This window comes from Sphaerodactylus townsendi, linkage group LG06 (genome assembly GCF_021028975.2).
Source record: "Sphaerodactylus townsendi isolate TG3544 linkage group LG06, MPM_Stown_v2.3, whole genome shotgun sequence".
NCBI classification, from domain to species: domain Eukaryota; kingdom Metazoa; phylum Chordata; class Lepidosauria; order Squamata; family Sphaerodactylidae; genus Sphaerodactylus; species Sphaerodactylus townsendi.
The window spans coordinates 130,738,696-130,758,606 of NC_059430.1; the positions used below are offsets into that span (position 1 = coordinate 130,738,696).

Here is a 19,911-nt window from a genome sequence, read left to right on the forward strand (position 1 = left end):
GGGGGGGGTGGGGGGGGGGGGGGGTGGGGGGGGGGGGGGGTGGGGGGGGGGGGGGGTGGGGGGGGGGGGGGGTGGGGGGGGGGGGGGGTGGGGGGGGGGGGGGGTGGGGGGGGGGGGGGGTGGGGGGGGGGGGGGGTGGGGGGGGGGGGGGGTGGGGGGGGGGGGGGGTGGGGGGGGGGGGGGGTGGGGGGGGGGGGGGGTGGGGGGGGGGGGGGGTGGGGGGGGGGGGGGGTGGGGGGGGGGGGGGGTGGGGGGGGGGGGGGGTGGGGGGGGGGGGGGGTGGGGGGGGGGGGGGGTGGGGGGGGGGGGGGGTGGGGGGGGGGGGGGGTGGGGGGGGGGGGGGGTGGGGGGGGGGGGGGGTGGGGGGGGGGGGGGGTGGGGGGGGGGGGGGGTGGGGGGGGGGGGGGGTGGGGGGGGGGGGGGGTGGGGGGGGGGGGGGGTGGGGGGGGGGGGGGGTGGGGGGGGGGGGGGGTGGGGGGGGGGGGGGGTGGGGGGGGGGGGGGGTGGGGGGGGGGGGGGGTGGGGGGGGGGGGGGGTGGGGGGGGGGGGGGGTGGGGGGGGGGGGGGGTGGGGGGGGGGGGGGGTGGGGGGGGGGGGGGGTGGGGGGGGGGGGGGGTGGGGGGGGGGGGGGGTGGGGGGGGGGGGGGGTGGGGGGGGGGGGGGGTGGGGGGGGGGGGGGGTGGGGGGGGGGGGGGGTGGGGGGGGGGGGGGGTGGGGGGGGGGGGGGGTGGGGGGGGGGGGGGGTGGGGGGGGGGGGGGGTGGGGGGGGGGGGGGGTGGGGGGGGGGGGGGGTGGGGGGGGGGGGGGGTGGGGGGGGGGGGGGGTGGGGGGGGGGGGGGGTGGGGGGGGGGGGGGGTGGGGGGGGGGGGGGGTGGGGGGGGGGGGGGGTGGGGGGGGGGGGGGGTGGGGGGGGGGGGGGGTGGGGGGGGGGGGGGGTGGGGGGGGGGGGGGGTGGGGGGGGGGGGGGGTGGGGGGGGGGGGGGGTGGGGGGGGGGGGGGGTGGGGGGGGGGGGGGGTGGGGGGGGGGGGGGGTGGGGGGGGGGGGGGGTGGGGGGGGGGGGGGGTGGGGGGGGGGGGGGGTGGGGGGGGGGGGGGGTGGGGGGGGGGGGGGGTGGGGGGGGGGGGGGGTGGGGGGGGGGGGGGGTGGGGGGGGGGGGGGGTGGGGGGGGGGGGGGGTGGGGGGGGGGGGGGGTGGGGGGGGGGGGGGGTGGGGGGGGGGGGGGGTGGGGGGGGGGGGGGGTGGGGGGGGGGGGGGGTGGGGGGGGGGGGGGGTGGGGGGGGGGGGGGGTGGGGGGGGGGGGGGGTGGGGGGGGGGGGGGGTGGGGGGGGGGGGGGGTGGGGGGGGGGGGGGGTGGGGGGGGGGGGGGGTGGGGGGGGGGGGGGGTGGGGGGGGGGGGGGGTGGGGGGGGGGGGGGGTGGGGGGGGGGGGGGGTGGGGGGGGGGGGGGGTGGGGGGGGGGGGGGGTGGGGGGGGGGGGGGGTGGGGGGGGGGGGGGGTGGGGGGGGGGGGGGGTGGGGGGGGGGGGGGGTGGGGGGGGGGGGGGGTGGGGGGGGGGGGGGGTGGGGGGGGGGGGGGGTGGGGGGGGGGGGGGGTGGGGGGGGGGGGGGGGGGGGGGGGGGGGGGGGGGGGGGGGGGCGGGGGGGGGGGGGGGGGGGGGGGGGGGGGGGGGGGAGGGGGGGGGGGGGGTGGGGGGGGGGGGGGGGCGGGGTGGGTGGGGGGGGGGGGGGTTGGGGAGGGAGGGTAGGGGGGGGAGGGGTTGGGGGGTGTGGGGGGGGGGGGGGGGGGGGGGGGGGGGGGGGGGGGGGGGGGGGGGGGGGGGGGGGTCCAGCATGGCCAATTGGCCATGCTGGAAGGGGCTGATGGGAATTGTAGTCCATAACATCTGGAGTGCCAAAGGTTCGCCACCACAGGCATAGAAGCTGAGGCCTTCCCCTTCTGTTGGTTCCTGGCAGTGGGATTCAGAGGTTCACTGCCTCTGAATGTGGAAGCTCTTTTATTTGCCTTGTTGAATTGTATAAACCTCTATCACCTCCCACTTAATCCAGATTCACCACAGTCATTCCTGACGGCCCATCTCCGCCACTTGAAGCCCCAAACCGCCAACACGTTTCCGGAGGAGTCTAATCCCCCATTAGCATTTTCCTTCTCATCTCTGCACAGACTAATGTTACAAAAATAGGCAGATCTATTTATTTCACAGGAGGCATCTTGAAAGCCAGATTATTTTGAACAGTTTCCATGTCAGTCAGCGCTGCTTTTTGACGTTGGTGGGTTCTCGAGGCGTGCTTCACGCTTCCCACTTTCTCCTCAGAGAAGCAGCTTTCCATGCAGCTTCAAAAATCTGCTCCGTTGCGGGCAACAGCAGGACAAGAGAAACTGGTCTAAACCAGAGAGGATTTGATTTAAACCACAATTTAAATCACTAGCCAGTAAGACTAGATTTAAACCATGGCTTTCTACCTAAAAGCTCATTCCTTTTAGAGTAACCTTTCAGATTAATTTTACAGCTATATCCAAAATTGGTTATACTACTAGAAATACTTAGATAATTGTGAAATTATTGTGATATGAACTTTCTCCAGTTTAACAGGTTAATCATTCATATCTGGACAACTTTTCTGTTGTACTTCCTAGCACTTTTCATGATGTTGTTTCATTGGAACCACCAGGCCTTGTATTTCTTTCCTGCAGTATCTCCATTTTGCACACACCCCTACCTAGGTAGAGGAACTTCATTAAAATATTCCCAAACAGGGTCTCATTTGTGGCCTGCTGCCATTATAGGTTTCCTGCTCTGGGGAGAGAGTAATATGATAAACCTCAGGCTATACACACAAAGATCCCAAGATCTGTGGAGCATTCTGCTCACAAGAGTTCACTTTCACTTTTGCTGCTTGTTCCTCACTCCTCACACTTAGCTCCTTGTGCAGATCTACTGAATTCCAAACAATCATCTGCTCACTGAACTTGCTGAAACTTCGCATTTAAGAGGTAAGGGGTTGATTCCGTGTACATACTACATTCGCAAAAGGGACAGTGAGATTAAGGCCTTTTTCTCAACTCTGTATGTTTATTTTATAACATTTTTGCTATGAAGAGGCCTTAATCTTTGCAGACACAAATTCAGTTTCAAGAACTGCAAAACCAAGCATCTGTATCTTCTAGACAGAAAAACTGCCCATAATAATCTTACAGAAACCTCTAGAAGATTATGACACTGTGTATGTATTAATTGAATTAATTTACCAAAAATATTAACTTTTGTATAACTATACACTCTTGCTACATAATTAAAAACTAGTCCTCATTTCATGAATAACCATTGAACTGCAATGAAACTTAGACAGAAAACTGCTAAGATAGATTTTTCCTTTATTAAGAAAATCTAAATTACATTTTTAAAATCTGATTTAAATTTTTAAAATCCTATATTTTAAAAATCACTGTGTAGTCTAAACCATGGGAAGTAAAAAAACAAACCACAATTCCCTGAAAGTTATTTCCTGCTTCCAGCCATTCTTGCCCGGTTGCCGTTAAGACTGCCAAGGGGAGAGGGTCTCTACTGGTAGGCAGTGGATCCATTGAGAAACAAAGCAGGACAAAAGGTTCCTTTACAATCTCAACAGATTCTGGTTACACTAATTTCAAGACACTGTCTGTATCAGGATCTGTGATCCAGATTTCCTACAGAAGTTCATGATGGCAATAGCCACCCTGACTGACAGAGAATCAAAGATATACTGCCCCTACATATGGAAGTTCTAGTTTCAGCTGATCACTGTAAGCAATCTAGACCTCTCCCTCCTCCTACTCATTTAATCCATTTTAGAGCTCGTACCTGTCCATGGCCATCAAAGAGGCCAAGTTTTCCCACTAGTTGAACTTTCCCCAAAGTACAACCACCCTTCAGTTTTTCCAGATGACCTCCTTGGTCAGGGAGAGCAATTTCATCCCTGTCCATCCTTCCACCCTGCTTTGGTTGCAAACCGATTGAAGCCTTTAAAGACTGTCACCCTTCTGTCACCCCTGTTCAAGCGTGAGATTTCGCAACAACACAGGAATTGGTGCACCAGAAGTAAAAATGGGATGTACACACACAGACCACAAGCAGAAATCCCTCTTTCCGCCCACCATCAGCTCTCCCAAGCAGTGGCATATTTACCCGGGGACAGGGGGTACCCTCTGCCCCCAGGCGCCACTAACCTGGTCACATGGGGGCGCAAAATCAGCCCCCCTCGTAACCAGGAAGAAGACGGCAAAGCAGCAGGAAGTCCTGCTGCCGTCTCATCTTCCGGTGCCCTCAACCCTGCCCTTGTCGTCATCGACATGGGCAGGGTCGAGGGTGCCCCCCCTTGCTCCCAGGGAGCCGGCAGCCCCTTCTGCCCTCCCCTTTGGGGAGACAGAAAAGACTGCTGTCTATTGGCCTCCGGCACTTGCTTTTATAGCACTGAGGCCGGGGGCGGGGCTTGGGAGGCATGGCCACGCCCCAGGGTGACGTGGGGAATGGCCGCACCCCCTAAGCTCTCTGCTAGACGTCTGTCTCTTCTGCCTCCCTGGAGCAGCTCCCTGGGAGCTGGGAGCAAAGGGGGGGGGGGTAGCGGTAGTGGGGGCAATTTGTCTCCGGGCGACATTTCCCCTCGTCCGCCTCTGCTCCCAAGGGAAACCATCTCCTTCCCAGCTCTATTCTTCAGCCCTTCCCACCTTTTTTGTAACTGCTGGGAGTGGGACACATGATACCATAGCAGATCCATCTCTGGCTGCTAGGAGGGAACAGCTGTTTCCCCAACACCTGGCACTGACAGGTTGTCCCACTGGCTACTGGACAGGTGGCAAAACCCACCCACTCCCATGAAAGGCGGAGGGGGCACTTCCCCCGCATGCCTCCTCCACTTGCTGCCTCCGGACTGTCAGTTACGCAGAGGCAGGGAAGTAATAGCACAGAAACAGGTTTCCATTCCCCAGGGTCCCCTCATTCATGGGTCAGTTGCCGCCGCCTCCTCTCTTACGCCCTCCCAGAGGAAGTGACCAACTGTCCTCTGGAGGGCAACGGAATACATTCATCTTCCCAGAAAATATCCCCGGGCACCCCCTGGAACATGGAGGCTCCAAGCACATATGCTCCCAAACAGCTTTCTCTGGATGAAGGCATCTTATCCACCCACACACACACCTTCCCCATTTGATGGCTAAATATCTGGCAAGTACACGGTTGCGGAGTTGAAACAATTAATGTCTTCCATACACTTATCTGGAAGCAAGTTTCCAATGACATCTCTTATTCTCTGGGTCAACATAAAGAAAATCCTAGGTCATCGTCAAAAACTGTTTTGGATGGGAAGATGGGGCACCCAGTAAAACTTACTCCCTAGACCAGTGATGGTGAACCTTTTCGAGACCGAGTGCCCAAACTGCAACCCAAAACCCACTTATTTATCGCAAAGTGCCAACAGGGCAAATTAACCTGAGGACTGAGGGTTTAGTTTAGAAAAAACGGTTGGCTCTCAGGCGTGCGTTACTTGGGAGTACGCTTGGGGGTAGTCGGTGGCTTTGCTTTGAAGCAACTGTGTAACGCTTCGAACAGGTGAATCACGACCCTAGGAGGGTTTACTCAGAAGCAAGCCCCATTGCCAGCAAAGGATCATGCCAGATAAAGGATCATGCTTTAGTTCTTCCCATGAAAATCAGTGGGGTTTAACAGAGCTTAACAGGGATACCTACACTGCTTCCCCAAAACTAGGTCTTAGGTTTAGTGTAATAATCTCTCTGAAATAATTGCACTATTATCACATGGCGAGCTCTGTGCACGCGTGCCCACAGAGAGGGCTCTGAGTGCCACCTCTGGCACCTGTGCCATAGGTTTGCCACCACTGCCCTAGATGCAAATATCCCACACACACACGTGCATGTGCAGAAAAATAGCTGATTGATAACCCCTACTGTCAGATGTGACCTATATCATACAAAGATCAATCAGAACACATGAACTACAGTTCTAAGGGATATCTTGTTATGACTTCTAGAAAGACAGGAAGATTTGGAGAGATTTCCCCCATCTATAGCCAGAGCCCGCCCTCCACCCCTTAGAGATGAGTGGCTGCAGCATCTCCCTTACGCAAGGCTACTCCTGACAGCCTGGGCAGAAGAGGGGGATGGACTCAAGGTATTAACAATCACCTTTGTTTAAGGTGGGAGATTTATTTTATACACACACTCCCCAAAGAATGCTTGCCAAATCTTAAGGTAATTGAGGGACTCTGATGTCCTGTGAAGAAAACATGGGCAATCTCCAGGATGGCCAAGATAAGCCTGCTGAAACTGAGAATGGGGTCACCCAAGCCCTGAACATCCAGAGGGCACAGGAGCAGAATTCTATGCCTCTATTCCATTCAGAGCATGATACAGACAGGGCTGATGCCCCAATTTTCCCAGTTGTCACTCAGAGACAGGAGAGTCAATTCTGTCTCTTTGGAGATCTCTTTCCAGTCCTTCATGGGTGGCCGCTCCCGTTTGCAATGGGGAAGAGTGGAACACAAAGTTGGTAATCCACACAACAGGGTTCGCAACAGAGGACCTCAGCCACAAACTCTCCTGAACAAGAGCATCCTCCATGTAAAGTCCAACACCTGAGAGCGCCCTTGACAACAAAGGGCAGAGGATATAATGAAAGGCTAACTTCTGTAGGGCACCCACGAGACTGGTTTCAGAAAGTCTTCTTGGGAGGCAGCAGGTTTTGCTAGCAGAACGGCTGTAGGCGATTCGCGCAGAAAAGCAGCTGCTTGGAATGGCTCTGACATCTTATTTAACGGTTACACAACTCAGCTGACAACCTGCCATTGCTATGAATCCTCAAAGAAAGGCAGGGAACAAATATTAAAATAAGGCAAGGACACCTCGCAGATTCTAAAGAGTGACAGTGATCTGGCATATGTGATGAGAGACTTTCACCATGCGCCTCTGGTTCCTCCTCTCCCTTACAAAATGGATGTTGGGACTGAGCACAATCCAGAGATCTTGTGAAGGGGATCGCACCGTGTTCTTTCTGCCTCGTTACATCCAGCCCCCCCAATAAGTCAAGCTAAGACAGAATGCCTGGTCAAGATGGGGATATAAACTCAGACAGGAAGCCTGCTGTGAGACTGGTCATCTTATCTCAGCCTCTCCTCGGAAGGATAAAACAGGAAGATAAGGGGATATAGGATGACTTGAACTCCTTAGAGACAAGGCAGGGTGTTTTTTTTTTAATGTTCCACCTAGAAACAGGGGATGAGTCTGGGTAGAAATCCTTGAAAATGTGAATAGGAGGAGGGTTATGACAATGTTCCCATTTCTACCTGTAAAATGGGTATGCTATACACTGAGCCTCCCCACAACCACAAACAGCCCCACATTACCTAATGTAAAGGTCAGACCGGAATTCAGCTCACCCAGCCCGCTGGGTTGCCTCGGGTCAAGTCCTTCTCTCAGCTTGTCCTACCTCACAGGGTTGCTGCGGGGGCAGGCCAATAAGACTGCACCACCCCTGTCAGAGCTCAGTGAAAGAAGGTGGGATTAAATAGGGTGCAGATTAAATAGCCAGAAAGAAGCTCCCCTGACCCCAGCCTGTCCAGAGCGGGCACGGTATAAATGGAATGTTTTTAAAGAAAAATAAATCATTACACGCCTACAGGCACCCCAGATTTGTGGAGGGGGAGGGGGAGGGGGGGGCAAGCAAACTGCCGTACTGAGGGAAGGGGTATGCAACAGGGGCACGGGTTATGTAACGGGGGGGGGAGTGGGAAAAGCCCCCCTCCCCACCCAAGAGCCACCATTTATGAGGATAAACACGTTATTTATGGGCAAAGGACACAACTAAGGTTGTCGACACAGGGCTGGACAATTCCTGGAGATCTGGGACTGGAGCCTCGGAAGGGCAGGGGTTTTTTCGGGGGGGGGGCCTTCAGTGAGGCACAATAACGCCATCCAGTCTCGCGTCCCCAAGGTGCCATTTTCCCCAGGGGACCTGACCTCTGGAGGCTCAGTTACCATTCCGGGAGGTCTCCTGGGCGTTGGCAACCACCCCCCACACACTGTGCCCCCCCCCCCCAGGGCCTGTAGGGGAAATCTCTTCCGCTGCGAGGGGGGCGCCAAAATAATATTCTGGGGGGAGGGGGGAGAACTGGGGAGGGGCGTCCCTCCACTCCGCCCATCCCCCACCAAGATGGCGGCACCAGGAGGAGGAGGAGGAGGGGGCCCAGGAAACCGGTAAACCCCCCCCCCCCATTCCGCCGCCGCGGCCCCGGGGCGCACCTGGAGCTCGGCCTTCTCCGCCTCCCAGCGGCTCTTCTCGGCCTCGAAGCGCGCCCACTCGTGCTGGATGAAGTGCAGGATGCCCGGCAGGCTGAGCTCCCCGCGGCCCGGCGCCGGCGGCGTCTGCTGGGGCAGCGGCGGCGGCTGAGGCGGCTGCTCCCCCGGGACCGAGGCCTGCCCGGCCCGCGCCGCCGCCACCACCGCCCGCTCGGCCTCCATCACCGACCCCGACAGCAGCGGCGGCGGCGGAGGAGGAGGCTGCTGCTGCTGCTGCTGCTGCTGCTGCTGCCACATAGTGAGCCCGCCGCGGTGGGGCGGGAGAGGCGGCCCCGGTCTGCCGGCGGAGGCGAAGGGAGGACGGAGCTGGCGGGGGCACTTCCTGCCAAATAAGGAGCCGGCCAGGAAGTGCGGCCTAGTCGGCCGCTGCCACCACTACTACGACGAGCGGGGCCTAGCGGCGCAGGGAAGGAGGCGGCGTTGCCATGGCGACGCGAGGTGGAGGTCTGACTCGCTCCGGTCCGCTCAGGACAGGCCAGCCGGTTGGTGGGGGGGGGGGGGCGGGAGGGAGGGAGGGAAGGGTTGCCATGGCGATGGGGCGGCGCGATCCCTCCCTCCCTCCGAGGCTTAGAACGCGGGGCCCGGGCGGTCTCCATGGCAACGGGGCCTAGCGAGCGGTGGGCCGGTCCCTTCAACTACCTCCCCCATTTAGGGGACACAGCGGGTGGTCCCCCCGTCCCCTCCCCCCTTCCCTAAATTTGGACAGGTGTGTAACATGGAGAGGTGTGGGGGGGCTACGAGGAAGGAGAAGAGGAGGTTGGATTTATACCCCGCTTTTCTGTCCTGTCAGACAAAGCGGCTGACGACGCCGCTTTGCTTCCTCTCCCCACAACAGACAACTTGTGAGGCAGGTGGGGCTGAGAGAGTTCTGAGAGAACTGTGACTACCCCAAGGTCACTCGGCAGGCTTCATGTGGAGGAGCAGGGAAACAAACCCAGTTCACCAGATTGGAGTCCACCTGTTCCGAACCCCCCTGCACCCCACTGGCTCTAGCAGCGAGTCCACTCCTCCACAGAATTTGATTTTTCTTCATTTATGCCCGTGGTGGCAAACCTTTGGCACTCCAGATGTTATGGACTACAATTCCCATCAGCCCCTGCCAGCATGGCCAATTGGCCATGCTGGCAGGGGCTGATGGGAATTAGCAATCCATAGCCTTCGGATATAAGAAAGGTTCGCCAAAACACCAATTCATGCCAATGGTGGCGAACCTATGGCGAGGTGGCACTCAGAGCCCACTCTCTGTGGGCGTAATGCGCACAGAGTTAGGTCATGTGGGGGTGGGGAATGCGGCTACCGCGCGCACATCTAGGGCTGGCCTGGAGCCGCTGGAAGCGATTATTAGCATTAGAGCCTAGCACCTAGTTTTGGGGAAGCGAGTGTAGAGTAACCCTGTTAAGCTGTTAAGCCCCCGCTGATTTTCATGCTGGCGAGGGCTAAAGCGCGATCCTTTACCTGGGAGTAAGCTCGGTTGCTGGCAACGGGACTTGCTTCTGAGTAAACCCTCCTAGGGTCGTGATTCACCCGTTGGAAGAGTTGCATGGTTGCTTCAAAGCAAAGCCACCGACTACCACCAAGCGTACTCCCGAGTAACTGCATGCCTCAGAGGGGCAGCAGCTTTTCTAAACTAAAACCTCAGTATTCAGGTTAAATTGCCGTGTTGGCGCTTTGCGATAAATAAGTGGGTTTTGGGTTGCAATTTGGGCACTCGGTCTCAAAAAGGTTCGCCATCACTGATTTATGCCATTTATATTTCACCTGGCTCCCTGAGACTCAAAGTAAAATGTGCCTACTTGCATTCCCCTTCCCTTCAAGGTTCACCCCCCTCGTATTCTCACAGCTTGGTGAGGTAGGGGAGACTGAGAGGGACGTGGGCCAGGGCCGTGAGGATTCGAACCTGCTCCCACCTTCTAACACCTCTGCCACTATGGGCTCTCACGTTGTTTGATACTGGGACAGTGTTACACTTTGGCAGTAATCTACAGCTGGGTTTTCCCATAACGGCAATGCTGCTCCACTTGTAAACTGTTGTTGTCGTATATAGCCAACAACTTGAGGGTCCAGCCACAAATAGGCAACTGCAAAAGCAATCTGGTTAGGCCCTGCTGTCTTAGCAAAAATTTAGAGGAGGGAGGGTCTAAATTCCACCCCAAATTATGGATGGAGTGATTGCTGGAGCTTCTGCTCTGGCACTTTCTTCCTGAGACACATCGGAGTTAAAGGATCTCCTCTGACTGAGCCCTTGCCTGGGAGAAGAGCCCATACCGCAGTAGAAGGCAGTCCCAGACACATTCACAGTTTGATATTACCTCATCCCCAATTTGTAAAACAAGAGATCCTAAAAATGGAGGAGATGTTGGGAGGACTCTGTTTCTCTCATGACTCCGGAGAGCCTCAGCCAGATACTCATAAGAACATAAGAACAAGCCAGCTGGATCAGACCAGAGTCCATCTAGTCCAGCTCTCTGCTACTCTCAGTGGCCCACCAGGTGCCTTTGGGAGCTCACATGCAGGAGGTGAAAGCAATGGCCTTCTGCTGCTGCTGCTGCTCCTGAGCACCTGGTCTGCTAAGGCATTTGCAATCTCAGATCAAAGAGGATCAAGATTGGTAGCCATAAATCGACTTCTCCTCCATAAATCTGTCCAAGCCCCTTTAAAAGTTACATCCAGGTTAATTGGGCCATCACCACCTCCTGTGGCAGCATATTCCAAACACCAAATCCTGCGTTATGCTGAAGAAGTGTTTCCTTTTATTGAGGTCTAGAATTCTTTCCCCCCCCAGCATTTTCAATGTATGCCCCTGGTTCTAGTATTGCAGAAAGAGAGAAAATTTCTCTCTGTCCAGCATTTTCTACCCCATGCATAATTTTATAGACTTCAATCATATCCCCCCTCAGATGTCTCCTCTCCAAACTAAAGAGTCCCAAACGCTGCAGCCTCTCCTCATAAGGAAGGTGCTCCAGTCCCTCAATCATCCTCGTTGCCCTTCTCTGCACTTTTTCTATCCCTTCAATATCCTTTTTGAGATGTGGCGACCAGAACTGAACACAGGACTCCAAGTGCGGTCGCACCACGGCTTTATATAAGGGCATGACAATCTTTGCAGTTTTATTCTCAATTCCTTTCCTAATTATCCCCAGCATAGAGTTTGCCTTTTTCACAGGGCTAGAGGGACCAGTGACCTGTCTCCTTGTAAGGCAACTTCATTTAGGGAATTTATGGGCCTCTCCTGAGACCCACTTATTACATTATTCCCCAGGGAAGATACCGGGAGCTCAGTAGCAGAGTGCTTTGCTTTGCATACTGTAGGTCCTAAGTTTAAGGCTTGCAGGTAACACGAGATTTCCTTGTTGGCAGTTCTGGAGAACCACTACCAGCCAGATAGTATCTGACTGACTAAGAATCATGGAGCTGGAAGGAGCCATACAGGCCGTCCAATCCCCTGCTCAATGCAGGATCATCCCAGAGCACCCCTGGCAAATGCTCATTCAGCTGCTGCTTAAAGAATGCCGGAGAGGGGGAACTCACCTCATGTTCAGCTAATATTATTATGATTCTCGATCACCCTCCTCACATTGGAAACAGCTCTCTTATTCCTTAAAGCAGTGGACACTCAGGTTGGAAGGTGATTTTTGTTTGTTTGTTTGTTTCTAAAGAAAGGAGTGAGTGGACCTTCCTGGTGTACACAGCATACCTCTTGGTGGTAACCCAGGTCACACACACTAATGTGCCTAGCAAGAAACACTCATCTGGCAGATCTCCAGTGGCCAGTTAGAAGCTCTGCTGGCACCACCTGACCACACCCCTTTTCTAAAATAAACTCGGAAGGCACTAGGAAAGGTGTCCACGGGAACTTCATTGGCTACTGGTGTGTAGCAAACTAGACTAGTGTGGCGGCAAAAGGAATCTTTTTGTTGCAGAACCAAAGAGATGGGGCTGGTGACAGTCCTTGCGCCTCCCTCTATCGCATGTTCCATTTGCCTTTCAGCTGGATGACCGTAGCCTCTGTTGACAGCCACAGAGAATTCAGACCTGCCTCTCCAGAACAGGTATCGCAGTGACTGAAAGTGAAGGTCAGCAAGGTGAGCACTTGGTCTCGAAAAGGTTCACCATCACTGCTATAGGTCCTAAGTTTAAGGCTTGCGGGTAACACGAGCCACTTCCAGTATTATTGGCGAACTCCTTTGAGTGCTATCCCGTCGCATTCCAAAACGATCAGGGGAGGTAGAATAGAATAGAATAGAATAGAATCTTTATTGGCCAAGTGTGATTGGACACACAAGGAATTTGTCTCCGGTGCATATGCTCTCAGTGTACATAAAAGAAAATACATTTGTCAAGAATCATAAGGTACAGCACTTAATGATTGTCAGATAGGTCTAGTAAGCAATCAGGAAACAATCAATAGTAATAAAAACATAAAATGTAAAATCATAAAATAAAATGAAATGTCAGCACAGGCTATAGTCATACAGTCATAATTGGGAGGAGATGGGTACAGGAACATGAAAAAAGTAGTGCAGTGCAATTATATAATAAATATATAATAAAGAATTTGACATTATCGAGGGAAATTATTTGTTTAACAGAGTGATGGGTATCTGGAAAAAACTGTTCTTATGTCTAGTTGTCTTGGTGTGCAGTGCTCTGTAGCGACGCTTAGGAGGGTGGGTAAGAGTTGAAACAGTTTCTATGTCCAGGGATGCTAGGGTCAGTAAATATTTTCACAGCCCTTTTGACCCGTGCAGTATACAGGTCCTCAATGGAAGGCAGGTTAGCAGCAATTGTTTTTTCTGCATTTCTGATTATTTTCTGAAGTCTGTGTCGATCTTGTGGGGTGCAGAACCAAACCAATACAGTTATAGAGGCTAGATGACAGACTCAGTGATTCCTCTTGTAGAACTGTATCAGCAGCCCTTTGGGCAGTTTGAGCTTCCCTGAGTTGGCTTAGAAAGAACATTCTTTGTTGTGCTTTTTTAATGACATTTTTGATATTAGGTGTCCATTTTAGGTCATGAGATATGATGGAGCCTAGAAATTTAAAGGTCTCTACTGTTGATACTGTGTTGTCTAGTATTGTGAGAGGAGGTAGGATGGGAGGGTTTCTCCTGAAATCTACCACCATTTCTACGGTACAACACACTGGCGATGTCCCCACTGCCGATTAATCCCAGGATGTTCACCCGAAATGTCCAGGTTTCGTGAAGAACTCCCCACAGCTGAACTGCCGAACACAGGTTAATCACGGTTCTGGCGCCCCCCCCGCCCCCCCCCAATCCCGTGTTGCTTGGAAATCTACGAAAAAAGGGGCGGGAAAGGTTTAGGTCAAATATATAATTTGATGATTGATGATAAGGAATTTATGATAAGAGCTATGAAACAAAAATGGGAGAAGGACGGCACTCTGAATGATGAAAAAATTGACAGAATAATGGCTAGCATGAGAAAAATAAAAATTGAAAAATATACGGAGTTGGAAAGAAAGTTGATTTTAAAATGGTATAGAACTCCCAAACAACTTGCATATATGGTTAAGGGATTATCCCCAAAATGTTGGCACTGTGGAGACCAAGATGCACATTATAGCCATATGTGGATTGAATGCAAAGAAGTAAAAAGATTCTGGGAAAAGGCACTGCTATGTGTGAGGCCAGAACTCATGTCTGGCCTGCTCAGCTGTTTTGAGAAAAGATAGGTTAGAAATAAACTCCCCCAAAAAAGCATCAGACATCTGACATCAGAAACAGACAGTTTTTACTTAACAGAATATAGAAAGTTACAGAAGGCGAACTCTGACAGAAGGTGACCCCCTTCTGGGTGCTCCCGAACCTGCTTGAATGTGAACCTTTTAGAAAAACACGTCTCCAATCCAGATCGGTGGAGAGGTTCGGGGGTCTAATGTGGTTTCAAATTTCCCGCCATAAAGAGTGATGCAGATGCCTTCCAGCCAATCAGAGCGCGGAGGGCTGTGTGCAATACGTGCCAGCCTTTTTTTTTGTTTCGCGCTGACTGAGTCTATCATTGTAACGTGTGCACAGGAGAACATTACTCGCTTAAACGTGTGCACGAGAACGTTACTTGCTTAAATGTGTGCATGAAAGAACTGTACTCACTTCAGCGTTAGCACCATTTTTTTGCACAAAAAAACCAAGTTCCCGCCCCAACACGGCACGACAGCCAATCAGGGCGAGAAAAGAAGAGCCGCTGAGCAGATTGCCCGTTCAATCGCGCTATAGCGGGAATTGCTGCACTGTTTGAAAGTGTGATGGAGATGGATGTCCTCATCACACACATGCCACAGTGGGGAGGGTGAGACCTCGATGAAAAGGTGCTGTTTCTTTTGAAACCTGGTTGTATCTGTATTTATTTTTCAGTGGGGATTTGGCCACTGAGAGCTGGATCCCATGGATTCAACCTGCTAATGGGGATCATAGAATTTAAAAATTGGAAAGGAACTAAAGGTCCTCCAGTCCTGCATCGTGTGGAATGACTGAAAGCATCCCTGATGAGTAATCATCCAAGCTCTGCTTCCCTGCCTCCAAGGAGGGAGAATCCACAACATTCCTACTAGGCAATAAATTCCACTAAATTACCCTTGCTGTTAATAATGCTTTTCCCTGGCACCAGAAGTCCTTTTCTGTGCCCGGGAGGGACGTTGCTCAGAGGGAGAACAGCTGCTTGGCACACAGGAGGTTCTGGGTTCAGTCCCCAGTGTTTCCAACTTAACTTAAAGATCAAGTAATTGGTGATGTGAAGGACCTCCCCAGCCTGGGTAGCTGCTGCCAGTTAAGGGTATGCAGTATTACCCTGATAGGCATCAGTATCAGGCCGCTTCATAAAACCTACCTGAGATCTTTGAACCTAGAATCCCACTTAGTCCCCTGGCAGTTGCTTTCTAAGCCAGTGGACGCCTGAAGCGGTCCTCATGGGCAACCCCCATGCATAACCTGTGATGGCAATTTGTCATGCTAATGGTTACTGGCCGTCCTTTTAGTGTCGTATACGTGTTTAATTGAATTATTTTTATTATTATATAATTTAAAGAAGAAGGGTTGGTTTTTATACTCTGCTCTTCTTAAGAACATAAGAACAAGTCAGCTGGATCAGAGCAGAGTCCATCTAGTCCAGCTCTCTGCTACTCGCAGTGGCCCATCAGGTGCCATTGGGAGCTCACATACAGGAGGTGAAAGCAATGGCCTTCCGCTTCTGTTGCTCCTGAGCACCTGGTCTGCTAAGGCATTTGCAACCTCAGATCAAGGAGGATCAAGATTGGTAGCCAGAGATTGACTTCTTCTCCATAAATATGTCCAAGCCCCCTTTAAAGCTGTCCAGGTTAGTGGCCATCACCACCTCCTGTGGCAGCATATTCCAAACACCAATCACCCGTTGCGTGAAGAAGTGTTTCCTTTTATTAGTCCTAATTCTTCCCCCCAGCATTTTCAATGAATGCCCCCTGGTTCTAGTATTGTGAGAAAGAGAGAAAAATTTCTCTCTGTCAACATTTTCTACCCCATGCATAATTTTATAGACTTCAATCATATTCCCCCTCAGACGTCTCCTCTCCAAACTAAAGAGTCCCAAACGCTGCAGCCTCTCCTCATAAGGAAGGTGCTCCAGTCCCTCAATCATCCTCGTTGCCCTTCTCGGCACTTTTTCTATCTCTTCAATATCCTTTTTGAGATGTGGCGACCAGAACTGAACACAGGACTCTAAGTGCAGAGTGTCAAAACGGCTTACAATTCCCTTCCCCTCCCCACAACAAAGACCTTATGATGCAGGTGGGGCTGAGAGAGTTTTGAGAGAACTGGGACTGGCCCAGAATCATTCAGCACGGAAGCAGCCTTGGTTCTCCAGAATAGAATCTGCTGCTCTTCCACATTTTCGTGTTTTTTAGCATATGCTACCTTGTGGGCCCTGATGGGGTGGGGCAGGGGAAGATGGCGTAAAAACAGTTCAAATAAATAAACAACCCCGCTCTGATGCTACCAGGACACGGATCCAAGATTACCCACCACAGGTGTGACGTGGGCAGCAAACTATTACCCAATCACACACTACTGTTGGGTTCTTGCCAGTAAGCCTAGGTCTGCCAGGGGTGAGCAAATTTCACTCATGCCACAACAGTGCCCCCCGATATTTAACTTTATAGCCTTGGGAAAAAGTGGCACCATTTCACGTATCTTGCAGAAGGCAGCGCTGGAACAGGGCCCAAACCCTATCAGAATTGAGCCAGTGTCTCCCTGCTCAGCCCCTCCTTCTGTGTGGCCCTGGACTCTGCATGGCAGAATATCAGGAACTGACTTTTAAGGAGAAAGAGCAATCCTGGCGATCAACTTTGTTATTGAGAAAAGTGGTGAACAAAGAGGGCTGTGTTTTTTTGCCATCTCGTCCAATGCAAGGGAGGCTTCATTCCTTCCCAGCTGCCCACAAAGTGGGGATGGACGGAGGCGGGGGGGCGTGCAGAGAGATTATTGTTCCTTTTAAGCATTCCTCTGGGGAAATGAGCAGGCTTGATCTAAACAAGATTAAAACACAACAGCCCCTGCCGACCCACCTGCCACACTGGGATGATTAGTGGTTATTTAATTTTTTTGAAAAAACCGTATGTTGAGAGGTTGCCTCCATTGATGCTGCGCTTTTGTGTGGCTCCGGCTTGGAGCCCAGAGGCCTTGTGGGCAGCAGGGGAGGAAAGAAGGCAGATGCTATTTTCTCTTCCCCCCCCCACCCCCCACCCCAATTCCTAGACTCCTGGGCTAGGAAACTGACCAACCCACATTGTAAGTTCTGCTGTCTGACTAACACACATTTGGAAAGATGTAGCCGCGTTCTGCATCAGGAAAGGCAAATGCTATGCACAGGAATTGATTGTCTTTCAGCTTAAATTTGGGGTGGTTTTTGCTTTCTCCAGAAGCATAATGCTTGTGTTCAAACTACCCAGCCCGTTCCTTTCTTCAAGAACCCTTCTTGTTTAATTGTTCCTTCTCCTTGACTGACCAGGTGGACTAGGTTTGGATGGATGAGCCTCAAACTGCAGGACCCTCCATGGTCCAGAGACCAGCCCTCGCAACGCCCCTTCGGCCCTCGCAAGATGCGTGTCACCTTCTGCCAGGCCGTGCTTGCCGTTGCCATAGCGTTCAACCTGCTGGTCCTCTACTACATCTCCCGGCTGCAGCAGCACATCCTCCACCGTCACAGGGATCATGCACAACCGAGCCCCCGCCAGCAGGTCAGTCTGCTAAGGCCCGGCGTGACTGTCCTCATCAGGGAGTTTGAAGATTTCGAAAACTACGTTCCCGAAGTGGTGCGGTCTTTCCTGAAACAGGAACCGGAGCTGCCCATCGTGGTGGCGGCGGACCACTTGCCGTACCCTCCCATGATCTTCCCTCCCGCTCCCAACGTCCAGGAGATCCTTCTCAAGCCGGCCCCCGACCAGCCCGCCCACATCTTCAGGCCTGAGACTTATGTGAGAACGGAGCACGTCGCCCTGGTGCCCGATGGGGTCAAGGCAGATTCGACATCTCAGCTGGAAAGGATTCTGGATGAGTTCAAGGCCAGCCAAAGCAAGGCGGAGATGGTTGCAGCTCCTGTACATTCAGCGACCCCTCTCCAGTGCCTGAACCTCAGGGTCAGCCTTAAAGAGTGGACAGCGGAGTACACCGCAGCTCCCCCATCCTCCAAGCTGTGCGCGGCCTTGAAGGGGGAGGCCGTCCTCCTCCTCCGCACCAGGGACCTTTTCAACCTCTCCATGCCTTTGGCCAGACCCTTGCTGACCTCCCTCTTCATCCAGGCCTCCTTGCGGGGCTGGGCGGTCCGCATCCTCGACGTCTCTTTCTCAGCCCTGCACCAACCCTTGCTCACCTCCTCCCACAACCAGTGGAAAGCTGACAACCTCGCCAGAGCCAGGAGGCTGCAGCTCTTCCGGGATTTTGGAATCAAACGGGTAATCCTGGAGGACAGGAAGGAGCAGTGGTTTGGGTGCAGCAAGGAGACCCCACGGTGCTTTGGAACCATCCACGACGACACTCCGGAGTACCTCTACCGAAGCCGTTGGACCCCCCCGTGCTGCCTCAAAGCACTGAGGGAAACCGCCAAATATGTCATCAACATCTTGGAGATGTCTGGGGTACGGTACTGGCTGGAAGGGGGGACGCTCATCGGGGCGGTTCGTTATCATGACATTATCCCGTGGGACTACGACGTTGATCTAGGCATCTACCTGGAGGACATCCCCAACTGTGAACTGCTGAGGAATGCCGAGTCAGGCTCCATTGTCGACGAGAAGGGCTTTGTCTGGGAGAAAGCCATCGAGGGGGACTTCTACCGAGTGCAGTACAGTGAACACAACCACTTGCATGTCGACCTTTGGCCCTTCTATCCCAAGAACGGTGTGATGACCAAGGATACCTGGATGGACCACCGGCAGGATATTGAGTTTCCCGAACACTTCCTGAAGCCCCTGGTCCCCATCCAGTTTGCCGGCTTCTTGGCTCTCGCTCCCAACGATTATCGGGGCTTTCTGGAGCTGAAATTTGGAGAAGGGGTGATTGAAAACCCCGAGTATCCCAACCCGGCTCTGAAGAGGATGGAGAAGGAAAACTGAACAGGGGCTTTCGACAGTCCGGGCCTTAACAGGAGAGGCTCTTGAGTATCTCAGAGTTAAGACATATCTCCAGAGGCGTATGAGGGGGAAATGGCGCCCAGAGACAACCCCTTCCCTGCGTCCCCCACCTCCGCACTCGGGGGCGTGGCTTGGGGCACCGAGCCCTGCCCTCCGGCCTGCACAGAGGCTGGGGGCGCCTGCCGCCAAGCCCCAGCCTCCGTGCAAGCTGAGCCCCACCCCTGGCCTCCGTGCAAGCTGAGCCCCGCCCCCGGCCTCTGTGACTATTGCATGGCGTTGGAGGTTAAGAGCTCGTGTATCTAATCTGGAGGAACCGGGTTTGATTCCCCGCTCTGCCGCTTGAGTTGTGGAGGCTTATCTGGGGAATTCAGATTAGCCTGGGCACTCCCACACACGCCAGCTGGGTGACCTTGGGCTAGTCACAGCTCTTCGGAGCTCTCTCAGCCCCACCCACCTCACAGGGTGTTTGTTGTGAGGGGGGAAGGGCAAGGAGATTGTAAGTCCCTTTGAGTCTCCTACAGGAGAGAAAGGGGGGATATAAATCCAAACTCTTCTTCTTCTAAGAAGCTAAGCAGTGTCATCCCCGGGTAATATTCCGACCGGAGACCACCGTGGAAGTCCAGGGGCAAACTGCCTCTGAACATCTCTTGCTCTGACCTGGCTAGCCCCAGCTGAACTCCGTCTTGCCAGGTCTCAGAGGTGAAGCAAGGTCATCCCTGAACAGAGCCCTTGGTGGATCAGTCCAGGATACCCAGAGGCAGGCGATGGCAAACCACCTCTGATCGCCTCTTGCCTTGAAACTCCGATGTTTTTACCACCACGTCAGGAGTGTGTACTCGGACATGTGCGCACACACAGGATTGTCTGGAAAGAAGGGTTCAGGTCGGGAAATTGTGCACCAATAGGAAAGCAGTTTTGCTGGAGAAAGTCTGAAAATGGGGTGGGTCTTG

General features: G+C 54.2%; 2 protein-coding genes across 5 annotated transcripts in view; one reads left to right on the top strand and one right to left on the bottom strand.

Moving 5' to 3' along the window:
* The window catches only part of STRN4 (striatin 4), a 32,282-nt gene extending 23,702 nt beyond the window's left edge, over nt 1-8,580 (bottom strand). The window contains exon 1 of the mRNA XM_048501751.1: nt 8,287-8,580. Coding sequence (XP_048357708.1) covers nt 8,287-8,580 — 294 coding nt within the window. The remainder of the gene's footprint in view (nt 1-8,286) is intronic.
* LOC125434897 (fukutin related protein) lies at nt 8,449-19,206 on the top strand. Of its 4 annotated transcripts, none has more exons than XM_048500741.1 (3): nt 8,449-8,581; nt 12,332-12,425; nt 17,341-19,206. In XM_048500741.1, exon 3 carries the CDS (start codon nt 17,360-17,362, stop codon nt 18,941-18,943), a length of 1,584 nt encoding a protein of 527 aa, XP_048356698.1. In that variant the 5' UTR covers nt 8,449-8,581; nt 12,332-12,425; nt 17,341-17,359; the 3' UTR covers nt 18,944-19,206. The 4 variants fall into 4 exon arrangements, with proteins under 4 accessions (XP_048356698.1, XP_048356695.1, XP_048356696.1 ...); XM_048500738.1 differs by lacking the exon at nt 8,449-8,581 and adding an exon at nt 8,631-8,825; XM_048500739.1 differs by lacking the exon at nt 8,449-8,581 and adding an exon at nt 8,631-8,787.
* The last annotated feature ends 705 nt before the right edge of the window (nt 19,207-19,911 follow it).